At 46.8% G+C, this 20,570-nt stretch overlaps 1 protein-coding gene across 2 annotated transcripts in view; it reads left to right on the top strand.

The window, feature by feature from the left end:
* Positions 1-1,367: 1,367 nt before the first annotated feature.
* The window catches only part of LOC110495961 (neuropilin-2), a 75,160-nt gene continuing 55,957 nt past the window's right edge, over positions 1,368-20,570 (top strand). For both annotated transcript variants that reach the window (XM_036952470.1, XM_036952471.1), the window contains exons 1-2: positions 1,368-2,162; positions 10,482-10,659. In XM_036952470.1, coding sequence (XP_036808365.1) covers positions 2,090-2,162; positions 10,482-10,659 — 251 coding nt within the window. In that variant the 5' untranslated portion in view covers positions 1,368-2,089. The remainder of the gene's footprint in view (positions 2,163-10,481; positions 10,660-20,570) is intronic.

Below are 20,570 nucleotides of genomic sequence, written 5' to 3'. Positions count from 1 at the left end.
CGTTCTGTAAGCAGTGGGGATCTGCCTGGGCTGGACCATAGAGGCATTTCTCATGCAGCAGATTATTTTGGGCCAGGCAGTGTGTTATTATGTAAAGCTAGCGTGGCTGTATTTAGGCAGGCTGATTGTAGAGCTGTTTTGTGCCGGTCTTGGTGGGTTCCCTCCACGAGGCAGCAGGAACATACGACTTTGATTGTGTCCCAAATGGCACCATATTCCCAATGTAGTGCACTACTTTTGACCAGAGACCTATTACATAGGGAATAGGGTGACATTTGCCATGCAGCTTTAAGCCTCGAACCACTGTTTGATATGTGCTGTGGTAATGGGGTGAGAGAGTCGCTGTAAAGAGGGGCACACACACACGCGTAAAGCACACAAACACTCACTCACACTCATTCACATACACAGACGCACACACTGTATGCCACTGTATGATTTATTGTTGACTATATGCTGCTGCCTTCTTTTTTTTATTTATTAAGTGCCTAACAAATTCTTATTTACAACGACAGCCTACCCTGGCCAAACCCGGATGGCGCTGGGCCAATTGTGCGCCGCCCTATATGGGACTCCCAATCACAGCCGGATGTAATACAGCCTGGATTCGAACCAGGGACTGTAGTGACGCCTCTTGCACTGAGATGCAGTGCCCCGCCAAGCCATAAGACTGCGGAACAATTAATCAAATGGCCACCGGACTATTTACATTGGCATTTGTTTTGTACACTGCTGCTACTTGCTGTTTATTATCAATGCATAGTCACTTCCCCCCTACCTACATGTACAAATGACCTCTAACCTGTACCCCTGCACACTGATTCGGTACAGGTTCCCCCTGTATATAGCCTCGGTATTGTTATGTTATTGTGTTACTTTTTATTATTTTTTACTTTGGTTTATTTGGTAAATATTTTCTTAACTCTTCTTGAACTGCACTGTTGGTTAAGGGCTTGTAAGTAAGCATTTCACGGTAAGGTCTACACTTGTTGTATTCAAGGCATGTGACATAAAGTTTGATTTGATTTGATCGCTGCACCACTCGGGAGCCCTAATGCATGTTCTACTCCCCTTCCTCCATCCCCCTTCACTTTTCCCCCTTTTTTTTATTTTGGTTTCTTTGGTTCTTCTCTCTTGAAAATAGCCTGTGGAAATACTCCCGAGCCTGAGATTATAGGGTGTGCGTTATCTGTTGAACCCTTATCTATTGGCGTCACGTGAAATGTGTACGTGTGTGTGTGCCCGCGCGCTTGTGTGTTTTACGAGTGTGCGCGCACCTCTCCATGATCAACAACCAACCGGAGGCGGAGCCGAGGCGCTGACTGTAATGCGATAGCTGCTCTGTTCAAAAGTGCTATAACACACACTCTCACTCACTCACATACACACGCCGCTGGTGCGCATAGAGACACTCCGCTACAGACAAAAATACTAGAGGAGTGGTGCCAGAGATGGAATGAGTTCTCCTTCGGAACATATTATATTCATGTTCGTCACACTTCTCATGATTTGCGCTCCATTCTTGTCCTAAATACGGAGACTTTTTGTCGGCTTATAGTTCAGTCAACTGTGTCTCATCGGTCGTAAATGCCGGAGTCCAGGAATCCCTGCGAGCACAGGAGAGAGAAGGGGGGGGGGGAAGGCAAGCGCTTCAGTCGTATTTGGAGGTAGACTAAGAGCCGCTTATCAGACCCTGTAGGAAATACCCCAGGAGGTTTCAAATCAGTGGACAAGCTCTGTATGGAACCGGGGAATTAAGAGGAGTTTATTTCATCCACGAGGCTTGATAACCCAGTCAGGACGACAATATTAAAGTTATAAGGTGGCATCCCAGTGTGTCGTTCAAGTAGCCTGTATGCCTGCTTCGGAGGGAAAGCTGTTCACCGCTGTCTTTAGCCTATTCTTATTCAATTAAGTACACTTGGAACAAACATTATTCGTTGATTGTTTTAGTAAAATAGGCTACGTGGAGTAATAACATTTGTTCCTAGATTTTCTGCAAAAAAAAGGTGTGGATTTTCTTGATGGACAACTGATTTGATCCTGGGAAGTACCATTTAAAAATAACAAGACATTGAACATTGCCAAAATGGATATGCTATCATCGCTGATTGGATTTTTACTTGCAATGTGTCTAACACTGGGAGTCCGTGGAGACAAGGGTAAGTTCTCTTCAACACATGGGCTGTCAAGAAACGTGTCCGAATGTACCCGAAACTACCCTTTTATGGGTGATTAAAAATCTGAATTTGCTTTAAACTATGATAAAAACTGAAAGCTCACATCGTTTTTTTTGTTAGACCTGCGTCTTGGAGACTGACAAGGAAAATAGCTTGTTTTTCTCAGCGTTGGAAAACTCGTTTGGTTTAAAAAAAAAACGAGCTCCATCTGTTTCAAATCAGGAATTTCAACACATAGGCCGTGAATGGCATCAGATAGCCTACTGGTTATCAGACCATATCTATCATGTGTAGTGTAACCGTACTGCTATTAACCACAAAATGTTCTCTCAGTCTTGAAAGATGAACGAACCCATTCTCATTCGTTATCCTAGTTAGTCCAGAACATTATTTCTATTCCACTTCTGTCGTATACCAAGAGTAATTTGACAATATTCCACCCATGAAAAAGGACTGGGTGATATGTTATTTGATACTCAAAAGCTTTTCTATTATACCCCAAAATAGGTCGTTGCCATAGCATGGGGGGGTACAAGTTCCACTGCCGTTCATGTTAGGCAGGTTTTGTAATTTTATGATCACAGATTTTTTTTAAAGTAAAAACCCTACATACATTAGCATATAATAGCCCAATGACTCTGCTTTGTAGGGTGATAATTACATAATAATTATATAATTAAAAAAGGGGGGGAAACGGACCTACTTTCTTTTTGTTGTGTTTCTTGTTAGAGTTCATGAATGAGTGCTCAACTCTAAACGCGTCTGTAGACAACATAATCCATTGACCAAACCAAAATAATGCGCCTCAATTGGTATTTTGCTGTTAGTGGAGAATGACAAGAATATTAGTTAGACTAACCACCACCATCATCATTAATATCAACAAGAACACCACCAACAACTCGCTCATTATCTCAAGAGTCTTGCAATCATTATGGTGACGGTTTGTGCCTCAATCGCACTTGTGCCTCTGCAGCTCGAGGCGGCGCCACACAATCAGTTCTCCACTCGCGCTGCAACGTTAAGACCAGATTTTGACGAAAAGGCCACCGAAGCCACCTTCCATTCCATTCAGGGAATCGTCCTGATTTTACGCTAGCTGGCTTGCTTCCTAAGTCACAGTAGTTGTATCCATAATTCATGCGTAAGAGTTGTTGTTTTTTGGTTGTAGTTTTGTAATCTTGTCCAAGTCCCGACTCCCGATCTAGAGCTCTCATGAGCTTTAAAACATTGTCTGGTTTCTCACTCCCGTTCTGCTCTGTCTCTGTGGCCTACTCAGTGTCGCATCCCTGGCTGGTTTACGGGACTGCTCCTATGGTTCTTCCTTAGAATGTGCTCCAAAGTGTGCTGTGTGTGAGATTCTTGTTTGCATACATTCAAGTGTGTGTGAGAGTGGTTTTGGACCTGCCATTTAGAGAGATTCAATATGATCTGTTTGCAGTGTTGGCTGCCTGTGTGCCCATTTATCAGACTCAGATGTGGGCCTTTGGCAGCTCTCCCCGTGCATTCTCAGTTACCTCAGCCTGCCAAAGCACTCACTGTTCCAGCCTTCTCCTGTCCTCCTCAAAACAGCACATCTTGTACATACACACAGCAGCACGAGAGAGAGAGAGAGGAAATGGAGATGTGGGAAAGACAGGAGGTTGTGAGAGAGAGAGAGAGGAAAGGGAGATATGGGAAAGACAGGAGGTTGTGAGAGAGAGAGTGACAGAGATGTTGTGCAGAACAAGAGCATGTTTTCCCGGACAAACACCAGAGAGAGAGAGAGAGAGAGCACGAGAAAAACAGATAGAGATGAGAAGAAAGGGTACAGTACCAAACAGCAGGGTCACAGAGTTTTAAGAACAGAGGAACTGATGATGTTGGGCGTACGAAAATGAACACTACGCTCGGGGGTCGGAGAGCAGAAGGGAGACGTCTGTGTCTTTGTCCCAAATAGCACCCTTTTCTGTATTTAGTGCACTACTTTTGACCAGAGCCCATAGGGCTAAAGGAGGGAATAAGCTCTGGTCAGAAGTAATGCACTACAATGGGGAATAGGGTGACATTTGGGATGCACATAATGGAACCACAACAATGTGACTCATGATTGTGTTAGTATAATTAAGTAATTCATAATAATTAACTAGTAATTAATTGAACATACAGGACCAGTGTGTGTCTTCTTTGTCTCTGTATGTTCACCTTTCTATCTGTTACAATGCAGATTAATGAAGAGCTTTATTTTCCTCCTCTCTCTCTGCTTGCTTCTTTCTCTCCCTCGTTCGCTTCTTTCTCTTGTCTCCCCCACCTCTCTCCCTCTCCATGCCCCCTCTTGGCCACCCCCCCCCCCCCCCCTCCCTCTCTCTACCCCAGAATCTTTTTTAATCTTCCCCAGACTCCTATAACACATCAGCAGCAGAGAAACAAGGTCAGGACCGTAGTTGTTAGCATTCAAGAGCTGAAAAACAAAAGAGGCTGTGGTTCAATACCTTGGCCAGGAGAAGGGCTGGGGTGCTGGGGGGAGGAGGGGGACACGCCAACCCCCTGGAACAAGGTGACAAGGGTGAAATTATAAACAAGGCCACCATAAATAATACACCTATCGGCTAGCTGGTGGCCACTCGGTCTGCTGCTTCATTTGTGTGAACGCACTCACACACACACACACACACTGCACACACAGGTCATTTATCTGGACAGCGGTATTTTAGCAAAGCAAAACCCAGCGAAACGCAGCCATCTGCTTGTGGTCAATTGATCCGGTGATTAGTTGATTGCTATACCCAACCCAATGCATTTAGTTGATTAGCCAAAACCACTTAGCCTATTATGAAGAGTCATGCATGGGTGCTCCAACTCAGGAGAGAGAGGAGGCTTTAGTCTAGCATGCCAATGGTGAATTAGGGTACCAAATCTGTGTGTTGTTCATATTGGAACTGAAGTCTAAATGTGTACACTTGAATGGCTACGTTATAACTACGATTTCTGCTGCACATTCATTTAGTATTGTTCCATTTGGTCTTAATCCTTAACAACATCAATGATAACATGTCATTTAGCAGATGTCTTTATCCAGAGTGACGTAGTGTGTGCATACAGTTTCTTACGGGTGGCATCAATGGAACTCAAACCCATGATACCGACGTTGTCAGTGCTGTGCTCTACCAACTGAGCCATACAGGACACTTTAATATTATCTAAAGGTAGGTAGGGCCTTATGGTAGGTGCCTAATGATTAAAGTAAAGAGCTTTGAAAGTCACAAATCTCTCCCTCCCTTCCTCCCTCCCTCTCTCTCTCTCCCTCCCTCCCTCCGTCCAGTCTTGTGTGGAGTGGTTAGATTAAAAACAGCCGTGGACACAGCCCCTGTGTAGGGATGAACGAATGGTGCCTCTCATCTCTCTGTCCCCCTGATTCCCTCTCTCGAAGCGACAGCACTTTTTTAATTAAGGTGGGAGTGAGGGAAAGAGAGAGAGAGAAAGATAGATAGAGAGAGATTATGATGGGGAGATCTATAACGGCCCTTCCACACGTTCGAAGCTGTTCACTGATAATAACGCTAATAGAAATATGTGCACACACAGAGATGTGCAGATGCTGTATATATAGACGGAGACTTGTACAGTAGATTTGAAGACGTTAAAGCACACATTTCGCTTGCGTCCAAGTTCATGCACACACTCACACGTATGCACATACACACCATTATCTGTAGACCCACACATGCCCTCACCTGTTATTGCTACTTATATGTTATATACTATATATCAACATTGTTCACATATGTTGAGGGTCGCTATGGCATGTCCGTGCAGTGTTGTGTGCGTGTGTGGAGATGGGTGGAGTCCTGAGCCAGCACAGACACAATAATTCATGAGGCTACCTCTCTAATGAACGCTCCCTCCTCATCCTCCCTCCTTATCACACAAGCACACATGCATAAGACATAGTGCTCCGAAAAACACACTGTGTATTCATAAAAACACACTGTATTCATAAAAACACAAACATTCACGTACACATTCTCCACCCTATCAGGGGACTGAAACAAAGACATACCCAGTCGATAACATACACACTGCGCACCCCCCCCCACACACACACACACACCTCTCCCCTGCATGTACTGTATATCCTACTGACAGCCCATCAGCTCCTCCAGGGTCAGTCCCCACAGGGATGGTCATATCTTAATGAGCCTCGTCAGGCTCTCTCTCTCCAGCTCCTCTACACACTCTCTTTCTTCCTCCCCCTCAATCACCTCCCTCCCTTCCTTCTCTGCCTTAATCCTTCTCCGTCTCACATCCTTTCTCTCCATTCCTTCTACCCCTCTCTCAATCCCTCTTATCTCCCAATTTTTTGTCCCTCTCCCTCCATCTCGCTCCCTCTCCTCCCTCATCATCCTCATCCCCTTCATCTATCCCTCTTTACCTGCCTTTCTCCCTGCTGGCATCCCTCTCTCCACCCCACCCCCCCGTCGCCCTCCTCCTTAGCTGTACATGAATGGTCTGCTCAGTTCAGGGAGCGGAAAAGTCCTGAGGCTGCAGGATTCTCCCAAATGGCTTAATCTTCCCCTAGCGGTACTACTGACAACTCGGCACAGCTTTTGGAGAATACAAAAAGGAGACATGGGCTGCGTCCTAAATGGCACCCTATTCCCTATATCCCCCATACTCAACTGGCGGACCGAGGACCGGATCTGGACCCAGAACGGGGGTCAATACGGACCTCTGGTCCAGGAAAAAATTGAAAATAAATATATATATATATATATATAGTATCAGTCAAAAGTTTGGACACACCTTCTAATTCAAGGGTTTTTCTTAATTTGTACTATTTTCTACATTGTACAATAATAGTGAAGACATCAAAACTATGAAATTACACATATAGAATAATGTAGTAACCAAAAAAGTGTTAAACAAATCAAAATAGATTTTAGATTCTTCAAAATAGCCACTCTTTGCCTTGATGACAGCTTTGCACACTCTTGGCATTCTCTCAACCAGCTTCACCTGGAATGCTTTTCCAACAGTCCCGAAGGAGTTCCCACATGTGCTGAGCACTTGTTGGTTGCTTTTCCTTCACTCTGCGGTCCAACTCATCCCAAACCATCTCAATTTTGTTGAGATCGGGTGATTGTGAAGGCCAGGTCATCTGATGCAGCACTCCATCACTCTCCTTTTTGGTCAAATAGCCCTTACACAGCCTGGATGTATGTTGGGTCATTGTCCTGTTGAAAAATAATTGATTGTTCCACTAAGCGCAAAGCAGACTGGATGGCGTATTGCTGCAGAATGCTGTGGTAGCCATGCTGGTTAACTGTGCCTTGAATTCTACATAAATCAAAGACAGTGTCACCCGCAAAGCACCATCAGACCTCCTCCTCCATGCTTCACGGTGGGAACCACACATGCGGAGATCATCCATTCACCTACTCTGCGTCTCACAAAGACACAGCGGTTGGATCCACAAATCTCAAATTTGGACTTATCAGACCAAAGGACAGATTTCCACCGGTCTTATGTCCATTGCACGAAGCAAGTCTCTTCTTATTATTGGTGTCCTTTAGTAGTGGTTTCTTTGTAGCAATATGACCATGAATGCCTGATTCATGCAGTCTCCTCTGAACAGTTGATGTTGAGATGTGTCTGTTACTTGAACTCTGTGAAGCATTTATTTGTGCTGCAATCTGAGGTACAGTTAACTAATGAACTTATCCTCTGCAGCTGCAGCAGAGGTGACTCTGGGTCTTCCTTTCCTGTGGCGATCCTCATGAGAGCCAGTTTCATCATAGTGCATGATGATTTTTGCTACTGCACTTGAAGAAACTGTCAAAGTTCTTGAAATGTTCCGCATTGACTGACCTTCATATATTAAATTAATGATGGACTGTTGTTTCTCTTTGATTATTTGAGCGGTTCTTGCCATAGTATGAACTTGGTCTTTTAACAAATAGGACTGTCTTCTGTATACCACCAATACCTTGTCACAACACAACTGATTGGCTCAAACACATTAAGAAGGAAAGAAATTCCACAAATGAACTTTTAACAAGGCACACCTGTTAATTGAAATGCATTCCAGGTGACTACCTCATGAAGGTGGTTGTGAGAATTCCAAGAGCGTGCAAAGCTGACATCAAAGGCAAAGGATGGCTACTTTGAAGAATCTCAAATATAAAATATATTTTGATTTGTTTAACACTTTTTTGGTTACGACATGATTCCATATGTGTTATTTCACAGTTTTGATGTCTTCACTATTATTCTACAATGTAGAAAATAGTAAAAATAAAGAAAACCCCTGGAATGGGTAGGTGTATATTATTTTTACGAGCTCGCACTTTGACCCCTGGTATCATATAAAGACACATAAGGCATGGAAGAATGCGTGGAATTGCAGGAAATTCGCTTTAAAACATTAAAAAAACGATGTCCCATACAAAATGTGTATAATTGCAGACAAGAGGGGTGTGAACAGTTTGGGGTTGCGAAGTGGGGGTTTGTTACTATGGTGATATTTTACATTATCCGGACCTTTGCCAACTAGGGAATTTGTGTGACCGGACCTTCTCAAATAGTACTTGAGTACCCTTGCCCTCTATAGTGCACTATTCTGACCAGAACCATGGGATTCCCTATGGGACCTGGTCAAAAGTAGTGCACTAAATCGGGATAAGGGTGCCATTTAAGATGAAGACATGGAGGTGGTGGGGAGGGAAGAACACTCCATAGGCAGACTTTATAGTCCTGCACATGTCTGAATCCTCCAGGGGAGATAAAGAGACTTTTCTTCTACTTTTGGTCTTTTTATTGAGCTTTGGTTGCAGTATTGAGTGATAGGTGTTTTGAGTGATAGGCTGGACTGGCGTGTGTGTGTGTGTGTGTGTGTGCATGCACACGTGTGTATACATAAGTGTGTGTGAGTTTCTATCCAAGTAAGGATGGTAGGGTTTCACTATTATATCAAATGTCACCAAAACCTAAGTGTGCCTTTTAAAATACAATAGCCTTGAAAATGTCAACACTATAACAGTCTATTATATTTCAACCCTCCAATCCCCCCCCCCCCCCCCCTTTGATGATGTGCTCACATAACTTGGAATAGGTGAAGCAGATGAAACAGAATATTGAGTCATCGCCATTTTCATTGATGTCCTTATATTCACTGGGCTGCCGAGTGGCGCAGCGGTCTGTGGTACTGCATCTCAGTGCTTGAGGTGTCACTACACACACTCTGGTTCGAATCCGGGCTGTATCGCGACCGTCTGTGATTGGGTGTCCCATAGGGCCCAGCGTCATCCGGTTTTGGCAGGTGTAGGCCGTCTTTGTGAATAAGAATTTGTTCTTAACTGATATGCCTAGTTAAATAAAGGTTAAATAAAAAATGTGTTCCGATTCTCTACCCTTCTCCCGATTTGTTCACTTGTACACTCCCCCTCGTGGATTTAAAAGGAATGAACTGGTGTTGGGATAATGGTGGAAACTCCCTCCAGCCATGCTTGCACCATAAGCATGAGGGAGAGTAAATGAATGCATCACTTCAGGAGAAGGGTAAAGAATCGGAACGCAGCCTCTGTCAGCACGGAAAGAGTTAACCACCCCTAGCATCGTTGTCATGGTGAACATTGTGGAGAGACATTTTTTGTCTTCCTCATCTCGCCTTCCATTTAGAATAATAATGACCGGGAAATCATATACTGCAGTAAAATGACTGATGAGGGACCTCACTGTATTGTCTCCCGATGTGTTTGTGTGTGCTTTGCGTGTTTGTGTGAGATAGGGAATGGCGAATGAGGCGTGGGCGTACGGCGAAAATAAAGGCTTTGTTTCTCTGGCTTCTCATTACAGATTCGGGGTGAACCCTTGTACCCCTAGACAGGGGGTCTACTGTCACTTCCTGTCTGGGCCAGACGAGCGATGCTATTGGCAGGCTATTGTTCCTGGGAGAGAGCCGATAGGATCAGGGAATGTGTTCTAATGTTTGCAGATTGCCTTGCCAGAACAACAATTACATTTAGAGAATGCTCCCAGAGGAGAGATTAGAGCCATGGTGTGGGGTTAGTTTGTCTGCATGGGGGAGACGTGTGCGTGGTTGTCTTATTTTGTTGCTATAGTAGAATTCATGTGAACACTACGTATCTCTGACACAGATATTATTACAAATCGTGCGTCACTACATCACAAATCACATCACTGTGGAATAAGAAGACAAATTCTCAAATCAATAATCGCAAGGTTTGTATTCGTAGATGTTTTGAGTCTGTGTATTGACCATATCTCTATCTCTCTCTCTCTCCCTCTCTTTCTCTCTCTCAGGGGAGGTGTGTGGGGGCACCCTGGATGCCAGCGACGCAGGTTACATCACGTCCCCGGGCTACCCTCTGGAGTACCCGCCCCACCAGAATTGCCAGTGGGTCATCACGGCCCCGGAGCCCTCCCAGCGCATCGTCCTGAACTTCAACCCCCACTTTGAACTGGAGAGACTGGACTGCAGGTGAGAGAGAGGAGGGAGAGAAGGCGGAGAGGGGTGATTGGGGGGGGGAAAGGGAGAGAGGGAGGCCTTTTGGATATACTTAGGCTCGAAGAAATGGTAGAGGGAGGGAGAGAAGGAGAGAGGGAGGGAGAGAAGGAGGGAGATTGACCGGAGATGGTTTTAACTTCAGATCTGCCTCTGACTGGTTATACATATGTAACAGAGAGTTCATAGTTAGCCATAGTTACAGTGTTGGCCATTACAGTAGGTAAGAAAGGGCCAAGACTGTCAGGGTTGAATACTTGAATATTGAGTGGGGATGAACGAATAGAATTGATTGATAATAGAGAGGAGGATGAGGTTGATCGGGTGGAGGAGAAAAGGAACGTGGATGAAAGAATGGAGAGAATGGTTGAAAGAAAGACAGGGGTGATGTGGTGAAGTTATCAGGAAAACAGATTTGAGAGAGGGAGTTCAGTGGAGCGATTACAGGCTAGATGGGAACCAGCTTGGTCAGTTTCCTCTTTCATAGAGATGTATAATATGAATCATATGCCTTTCTATTGTCTCTCTGACCTCATATCAGTCAGTCATCATGCTCTGGCCTTTCTCCTACTGCTCTCTTAAAGCTGCACTATGAAGACATTTCTCTGTCATTTCCTGGTTGCAAAAATTCGAATAGTTCACCTAATTTCAGTTTATGTGACAAAACAAGCAAGTATAGTGTAGAGAATCATTCTACTATCTAAATCGCTGTGAAATATATGTTCCATAAGCAATATTTTCAGCTGTTTGAAGCTGGTGTACAAAACTGAAAGTTAAACACGTTAAAACGAAACGTAAGAACTGGAAGCATAGAAATGCCGCACATAGAACAGATCTACTACTTCTTAGACTTGCATTCAATGAGAATGAGATCTATAACTCCCATTTATTTTTTTCTATTTATTTTTTTTGTACCCCTTTTTTCTCTCCCCAATTTCGTGGTATATAATTGGTAGTTGGATACCACGAAAACACAACCCAACCAAGCCGCACTGCTTCTTGACACAATGCCCACTTAACCCGGAAGCCAGCCGCACCAATGTGTCGGAGGAAACACCGTACACCTGGCGACCATGTCAGCGCGCACTGTGCCCGGTCCGCCACAGGAGTCGCTAGTGTGCGATGGGACAAGGACATCCCTGCCGGCCATACCCTCCCCTAACCCAGACGATGCTGGGCCAATTGTGCGCCGTCCCATTGGTCTCCCGGTTGAGGTCGGTTGCGACAGAGCCTGGACTCGAACCCAGAATCTCTAGTGGCACAGCTAGCACTGCGATGCAGTGCCTTAGACCACTGCGCCTCTCGGGAGGCCCATAACTCCCAATTCTATGTGGCTCGGGTGGTTGTTGAATTTGATGTCTCTATCTGGTCTTGTGTAACGTAAATCCCCATTAAAATCCCCCTAGTCATAGATAGCATGTGTAGTTCTGTGATAGACGGATACAATGAATGTGCTCACTGTCGTTAATCAGTATTTCAGAGAGATAGAGAGAGAGAATTGAAAAGCCTCCTCAGAAATGCTCTACTTTTTTGTGGATTGTTTTTGTATTAGCCTGAGGGGACTGTGTGATCTCAGGCTTTGCCCTCTCTCACTTCCACTCAGATGTGTGTGGGTGCTTTTTGTAAACGCTGTGGGTGGGTGCACATGCCTCTGTATGTTCGTGTGGGTGCCCGTGCGTGTGGGTGTGTGTTTCTTCATGCGTGTGCGTGCTTCTCTGTATGTGTGTGTATGTCCTTATTTTTGCGTGTATACCTGCACATGCACACATGTTTGGGAGAGTGTGTGTAATCGGCAGGGAAACCCATGGCAACCACTATCCATTCCGCATCCTCTCCCCTCAGAGAAAAAGGCCCATACTTTACAGCCCCATTAGAAAAGAGAGACACATCAGCAATGTTATTTATTCATAAAGACCAACCTATAACTCCCTTTTCTCACTAATGCTGCTATAGCCTTTTTAATGTAGTATGTGTCCCAAATGGCACCCTATTCCCTGGATGGTGTTTTGACCGGAGAACACTGTACTGTATAGGGAATAGGGTGCCATTTGGGACACATACAGATTTAGTTTGTTGAAGATGTGTTCCTTGGCCCTCATGGCCAAAACAGCAACGAAACAAAGTGGAGAAAGCCAAAGTGCAGCCCGACATGCCCCCCCCCATCTCCCACAGAGTGCTTTAGACTGGGTTCAAATAGCTTCCAGTTAGTGTTTCTGGTGCAGCTGTGTGTTGTTTCCTCCTTCCTGAGTGATTAGGCATAGCAGTATGTCTGACTGGGGAGACAGGAGGGAGACTTGGAGTTTTTCTCTTCTGGTTTGAGGTGAGGGAGTGGTAATGCTGGACTGTATTCATTAGTGCACACCGTAGCAAACAGTAACAATTTTTGGGCAACGGAAAAACATTTTGAAACGAGTTCAAGTTTGTCCCTCCTCATTTCAGCCCGTTTTGCTCTTAGTGAATAAACCTCTGGAGGGGGAGGAGACACGGTCAGGGTATTATTTAAATGCTATCTGAATATACTGTATATACTGTATAATGTAAATATTACAAATGGACTGTGTTTATTGTAAATATGTGACATAGTTGCGAGAGTTGTAAAGGGCTTTAATCTATGGACAATTACAGTTCTATGTAAGCCATGTCTTTTGTATGTCTCATCATCTCATAAACATTATGTCAGTGCCATGGTCTCTCCTGAGAGTAAATTACTCTGAGACCCTGAGCATGTGAACTCAAGGAAAGTGTTCGGTTGGCCCACCTAAGGTCAGCCTTACTTTATAACCCACACCATACTGAAGAATTAATCCCTCTTCCGGCCAACCAGCACTTTCCCGGGGTTCAAAGAGTCAAAGGCTCTGGTAGCTTCAACCGCACAGATCATCACTGCTGCAGCAATAAAATACCCAGTGTTATGCAGACTTCACATATCTGAGGTGGCACTTTAATTCAGAATTTAATTTCAGGCAGAGTCCGGCAGGGTGCCAAATGGCTTTTACCTCCAAGCCCAGAGTAGATTGATGTGGAATAAATGCAATAAAGGCTGAGATGAAATATCAAGCCTATATCTCTAATGCAATCTGCCATTGGCTGGAACCAGGGCTGAAGGGATGATACCGATATGGAGTGCAGGAGGTGCATCCCACTTTCTCCGTAGCTCTCTCTCTCTCTCTCTTTCTTTCTTTCTTTCTTTCTCTCTCTCTCTCTCTCTCTCTCTCTCTTTCTCTCTCTCTCTCTTTCTTTCTCTCTCTCTCTTTCTCTCTCTCGCTCTCTCTCTCTCTCTCTCTTTCTCTCTCTCTCTCTTTCTTTCTCTCTCTCTCTTTCTCTCTCTCTATCCCTCTTTCTTTCTCTCTCTCTCTCTCTCTCTCTCTCTCTCTCTCTCTTTCTCTCTCTTTCTTTCTTTCTCTCTCTCGCTCTCTGTCTATCTCTCTTTCGCTCTCTCTCTATCTTTCTCTCTCTCTCTATCCCTCTTTCCTTCTTTCTCTATCTCTATCTTTCTCTCTCTATCTTTCTCTCTCTCTATCTCTCTATATATATATTTCTCTCTATCTCTCTTTCTTTCTTTCTCTCTCTCTATCTCTATTTATTTCTCTTCATCTCTCTCTCTCTCTCTCTTTCTTTCTCTCTCTCTCTGCCCTGGTGTGGAAGTACTTTATTTTGCACAGTGGGATTAAACTAATTGAAGGATGTTCGCGACACACACACACACACACACACACACACACACACACACACACACACCATAAAAGCTGACACACCTTCGCAAAGATCAATTTTGTTTTTATGCAGTTTTTTTTTATGAGGTCATTTTTATTGTGGGCCCCACATTGTCAACTGGAGGTGACGATTTAGTAGAGCTTTGATATCCGTACAGTTCTATCAGCCTGCAGTCATGTTCTTCCTTAGAATTGATCATTTAACTTTACAAACGGCACCCCATACTAATGTGCCTCGGTTTGCATCCCAAATGGCACACGATTCCATATTTAGTGCACTACTTTTGACCAGGCCCAATAAGGAATAGGGTGCCATTTAGGACGTGCACTTAGTTTCATCACTGGGGAAGTGCCATTGAGGCGTAGCAATAGAGAGGTTCAACATGTGAGTGTGATATCATCCTGTGTGTCTGCTACACTCCCTGGGGGGAGATGGGAGCTGTTGGAATCAGATCAATGGCTGTTTTCCGCTTGTAATGAGGAATTGATGGGCCATAGACTTGGGGGGGGGTTACTGAGGTCATTGCACAGGTCTGATCTGCCACAAGTGTCATGTACTGTCATGTTGTCTTGTCTCTGTCCTTTCCCTTCACCCTGTCTCCCTCTGCTGGTCGTGTTAGGTTACCTTTTCTCCCCCGCTTTCCCCCAGCTGTCCCTTGTCTCCTCTAACTACCCATTCACCCCGTTCCCCACCTGTTCCCTTTTTTCCCTCTGATTAGGTCCCAATATCTCTCTCTGTTTCTGCTCCTGTCCTTGTCGGATTCTTGTTTGTTTGTGTCATTCATGCCTGAACCAGACTGTCGTCATGTTTGCTGTAACCTTGTCCTGTCCTGTCGGAATCTGCCGGTCCATCTGAGCCTACCTATGTTTGGTAATTAAAGAAGCTCTGTTTAAGTTGATTCGCTTTTGGGTCCTCATTCACGCACCGTAACAGAAGAATCCGACCAAGAATGGACCCAGCGACTTCGGATCCTCTCCACTCAGCCGTCGAGATCCAGGGAGCGATGCTAGGCAGACACAAGCAGGAATTGTCTGCTGCTCGACATGCCGTTGAGACCCTGGCCACCCAAGTCTCCAACCTCACAGAACAGGTTCACCATCTCCGCCTCGATCCACCGGCCACTTCCAGGGCTTTCGAATCTCCGGAGCCCAGAATCAATAACCCGCCGTGTTACTCTGGGGAGCCCACTGAATGCCGCTCGTTCCTCACCCAGTGTGATATTGTGTTTTCTCTCCAGCCCAACACTTACTCCAGGAGCACTGCTCGTGTCGCCTACGTCATATCTCTCCTTATTGGACGGGCTCGTGAGTGGGGCACGGCAATCTGGGAGGCAAGGGCTGAGTGTACTAACCAGTATCAAGACTTTAAGGAGGAGATGATACGGGTTTTTGATCGATCTGTTTTTGGGGAGGAGGCTTCCAGGGCCCTGTCTTCCCTATGTCAAGGCAATCGATCCATAACAGACTACTCTATTGAGTTTCGCACTCTTGCTGTCTCCAGTGGCTGGAACGAGCCGGCCTTGCTCGCTCGTCTTCTGGAGGGTTTCCGCGCAGAGGTAAAGGATGAGATTCTCTCCCGGGAGGTTCCTTCCAGCGTGGATTCCTTGATTGAACTCGCTATTCGCATTGAGCGACGGGTTGATCTTCGTCACCGAGCTCGTGGAAAGGAGCTCGCGCTCTCCGTCGCCTCCCTCTCCGCATCACTACCATCTTCCTCTGCCGGCTCGGGTGCTGAGCCCATGCAGCTGGGAGGTATCCGCATCTCGACTGAGGAGAGGGAACGGAGAATCACCAACCGCCTCTGTCTCTATTGCGGTTCCGCTGGTCATTTTGTCACTTCATGTCCAGTAAAAGGCCAGAGCTCGTCAGTAAGCGGAGGGCTACTGGTGAGCGCTACTACTCCTGTCTCTCCTTCAAGATCCTGCACTACCTTGTCGGTCCATCTACGCTGGACCGGTTCGTCAGCTTCCTGCAGTGCCTTAATAGACTCTGGGGCGGAGGGCTGTTTTATGGACGAGACCTGGGCTCGGGAACATGACATTCCTCTCAGACAGTTAAAGGAGCCCACGGCCTTGTTCGCCCTGGATGGTAGTCCTCTCCCCAGGATTCAGCGTGAGACGCTACCTTTAACCCTCACTGTTTCTGGTAATCATAGTGAAACCATTTATTTTTTAATTTTTCGTTCACCTTTTACACCTGTTGTTTTGGGCCATCCCTGGCTAGTTTGTCATAATCCTTCCATTAATTGGTCTAGTAATTCTATCCTCTCCTGGAACGTCTCTTGTCATGTGAAATGTTTAATGTCTGCTATCCCTCCTGTTTCCTCTGTCTCTTCTTCACAGGAGGAGCCTGGTGATTTGACAGGGGTGCCGGAGGAATATCACGATCTGCGCACGGTGTTCAGTCGGTCCAGGGCCACCTCTCTTCCTCCACACCGGTCGTATGATTGTAGTATTGATCTCCTTCCGGGAACCCCCCCCCCCCCCGGGGTAGACTATACTCTCTGTCGGCTCCCGAACGTAAGGCTCTCGAAGATTATTTGTCTGTAGCTCTTGACGCCGGTACCATAGTCCCCTCCTCCTCTCCCGCCGGAGCGGGGTTTTTTTTTGTCAAGAAGAAGGACGGGTCTCTGCGCCCCTGCATAGATTATCGAGGGCTGAATGACATAACAGTGAAGAATCGTTATCCGCTTCCTCTTATGTCTTCAGCCTTCGAGATCCTGCAGGGAGCCAGGTTTTTCACTAAGTTGGACCTTCGTAACGCTTACCATCTCGTGCGCATCAGGGAGGGGGACGAGTGGAAGACGGCGTTTAACACTCCGTTAGGGCACTTTGAATACCGGGTTCTTCCTTTCGGCCTCGCTAACGCTTCAGCTGTCTTTCAGGCATTAGTCAATGATGTCCTGAGAGACATGCTGAACATCTTTGTTTTCGTTTACCTTGACGATATCCTGATTTTTTCACCGTCACTCCAGATTCATGTTCAGCACGTTCGACGTGTCCTCCAGCGCCTTTTAGAGAATTGTCTTTTTGTGAAGGCTGAGAAGTGCACTTTTCATGCCTCCTCCGTCACATTTCTCGGTTCTGTTATTTCCGCTGAAGGCATTAAGATGGATCCCGCTAAGGTCCAAGCTGTCATTGATTGGCCCGTCCCTAAGTCACGCGTCGAGCTGCAGCGCTTTCTCGGCTTCGCGAACTTCTATCGTCGTTTCATCCGTAATTTCGGTCAGGTGGCAGCTCCTCTCACAGCCCTTACTTCTGTCAAGACGTGCTTTAAGTGGTCCGTTTCCGCCCAGGGAGCTTTTGATCTCCTCAAGAATCGTTTTACATCCGCTCCTATCCTTGTTACACCTGACGTCTCTAGACAGTTCGTTGTCGAGGTTGACGCGTCAGAGGTGGGAGTGGGAGCCATCCTTTCTCAGCGCTCCCTCTCTGACGACAAGGTCCACCCATGCGCGTATTTTTCTCATCGCCTGTCGCCGTCGGAACGTAACTATGATGTGGGTAACCGCGAACTGCTCGCCATCCGGTTAGCCCTAGGCGAATGGCGACAGTGGTTGGAGGGGGCGACCGTTCCTTTTGTCGTTTGGACTGACCATAGGAACCTTGAGTACATCCGTTCTGCCAAACGACTTAATGCGCGTCAGGCGCGTTGGGCGCTGTTTTTCGCTCGTTTCGAGTTCGTGATTTCTTATCGTCCGGGCTCTAAGAACACCAAGCCTGATGCTTTGTCTCGTCTCTTCAGTTCTTCAGTAGCCTCCACTGACCCCGAGGGGATTCTCCCTGAGGGGCGTGTTGTCGGGTTGACTGTCTGGGGAATTGAGAGGCAGGTAAAGCAAGCACTCACTCAAACTCCGTCGCCGCGCGCTTGTCCTAGGAACCTTCTTTTCGTTCCCGTTCCTACTCGTCTGGCCGTTCTTCAGTGGGCTCACTCTGCCAAGTTAGCCGGCCACCCTGGCGTTCGGGGTACGCTTGCTTCCATTCGCCAGCGTTTCTGGTGGCCCACCCGGGAGCATGACACGCGTCGTTTCGTGGCTGCTTGTTCGGTCTGCGCGCAGACTAAGTCCGGTAACTCTCCTCCTGCCGGCCGTCTCAGGCCGCTTCCTATTCCCTCTCGACCGTGGTCTCACATCGCCTTAGATTTTGTCACCGGACTGCCTTCGTCAGCGGGGAAGACTGTTATTCTTACGGTTGTCGATAGGTTCTCTAAGGCGGCTCATTTCATTCCCCTTGCTAAGCTTCCTTCTGCTAAAGAGACGGCACAAATCATCATCGAGAATGTTTTCAGAATTCATGGCCTTCCGTCAGACGTCGTTTCGGACAGAGGTCCGCAATTCACGTCTCAATTTTGGAGGGAGTTTTGCCGTTTGATTGGGGCTTCCGTCAGTCTCTCTTCCGGCTTTCACCCCCAGTCTAACGGTCAAGCAGAACGGGCCAATCAGACTATTGGTCGCATCTTACGCAGTCTTTCTTTTCGCAACCCTGCGTCTTGGTCAGAACAGCTCCCCTGGGCAGAATACGCCCACAACTCGCTTCCTTCGTCTGCGACCGGGCTATCTCCTTTTCAGAGTAGCCTCGGGTACCAGCCTCCGTTGTTCTCATCTCAGTTCGCCGAGTCCAGCGTCCCCTCCGCTCAGGCTTTTGTCCAACGTTGCGAGCGCACCTGGAAGAGGGTCAGGTCTGCACTTTGCCGTTATAGGGCGCAGACTGTGAGAGCTGCTAATAAGCGTAGAACTAAGAGCCCTAGATATTGTCGCGGTCAGAGAGTTTGGCTCTCCACTCAGAACCTTCCCCTTAAGACGGCTTCTCGCAAGTTGACCCCGCGGTTCATTGGTCCATTCCGTATCTCTCAGGTCATTAATCCTGTCGCAGTGCGACTTCTTCTTCCGCGATATCTTCGTCGCGTCCACCCGGTCTTCCATGTCTCCTGTGTTAAGCCCGTTCTTCGCGCCCCCGCTCGTCTTCCCCCCCCCCCCCCCCCCATCCTTGTCGAGGGCGCACCTATCTACAGGGTCCGTAAAATCTTGGACATGCGTCCTCGGGGCCGTGGTCATCAGTACCTAGTTGACTGGGAGGGGTACGGTCCTGAGGAGAGGAGTTGGGTTCCCTCTCGGGACGTGCTGGACCGTGCGCTGATTGATGATTTCCTCCGTTGCCGCCAGGTTTCCTCCTCGAGTGCGCCAGGAGGCGCTCGGTGAGTGGGGGGGTACTGTCATGTACTGTCATGTTGTCTTGTCTCTGTCCTTTCCCTTCACCCTGTCTCCCTCTGCTGGTCGTGTTAGGTTACCTTTTCTCCCCCGCTTTCCCCCAGCTGTCCCTTGTCTCCTCTAACTACCCATTCACCCCGTTCCCCACCTGTTCCCTTTTTTCCCTCTGATTAGGTCCCAATATCTCTCTCTGTTTCTGCTCCTGTCCTTGTCGGATTCTTGTTTGTTTGTGTCATTCATGCCTGAACCAGACTGTCGTCATGTTTGCTGTAACCTTGTCCTGTCCTGTCGGAATCTGCCGGTCCATCTGAGCCTACCTATGTTTGGTAATTAAAGAAGCTCTGTTTAAGTTGATTCGCTTTTGGGTCCTCATTCACGCACCGTAACAACAAGTCACAAGTCATGGTCACTGAGTTACGGTCACATTACTGTCCAGTGTACTTGACCACACCAATAGCCGCTAATAGTCAACCAACCGATCACTCCAATTGACCATAGTCTTTAAATACATAGACACTCTCTCATGCTCAGAGAGAGGGAGAAAGACAGACAGACACAGACAGACAGAGAGAAAAATTAATTTTTTTAATACAGGCGTAAGGAGGTCATACAGGGCATCCCAGCAGTAGATACTCACACCAACCAGACTGGCGGGATCGATGGCGATGCCCCTTTAAAAAGCCTTGGGCCGTAGCCTATAGGCCTATATAGACACTTTGTGGTTAGCTGTTAGCGGTTTAGCCCCCGCCTGTGTCCCAAACGGCACCCTAATTCCCTAAATAGTGCACGACCTATGGGCCCTGGTCAAAATAAGTGCACTATATAAGGAATAGGGGTGCCTTTTGGGATGCAAACCCCAGTTATCTGTAACTGTAAAGCTACTGTAAGCAAACGGCTCGGAGATGGCCGCTCTGAGTGCTATTCGCTCTAAGGCCAGATTGAAGACGGCAGCTGGGGGAATCTGTTGG

Source organism: Oncorhynchus mykiss, chromosome 18, assembly GCF_013265735.2.
Source record: "Oncorhynchus mykiss isolate Arlee chromosome 18, USDA_OmykA_1.1, whole genome shotgun sequence".
In the NCBI taxonomy this organism is placed as follows: domain Eukaryota; kingdom Metazoa; phylum Chordata; class Actinopteri; order Salmoniformes; family Salmonidae; genus Oncorhynchus; species Oncorhynchus mykiss.
This window is presented reverse-complemented; position numbering and strand designations above follow the sequence as displayed.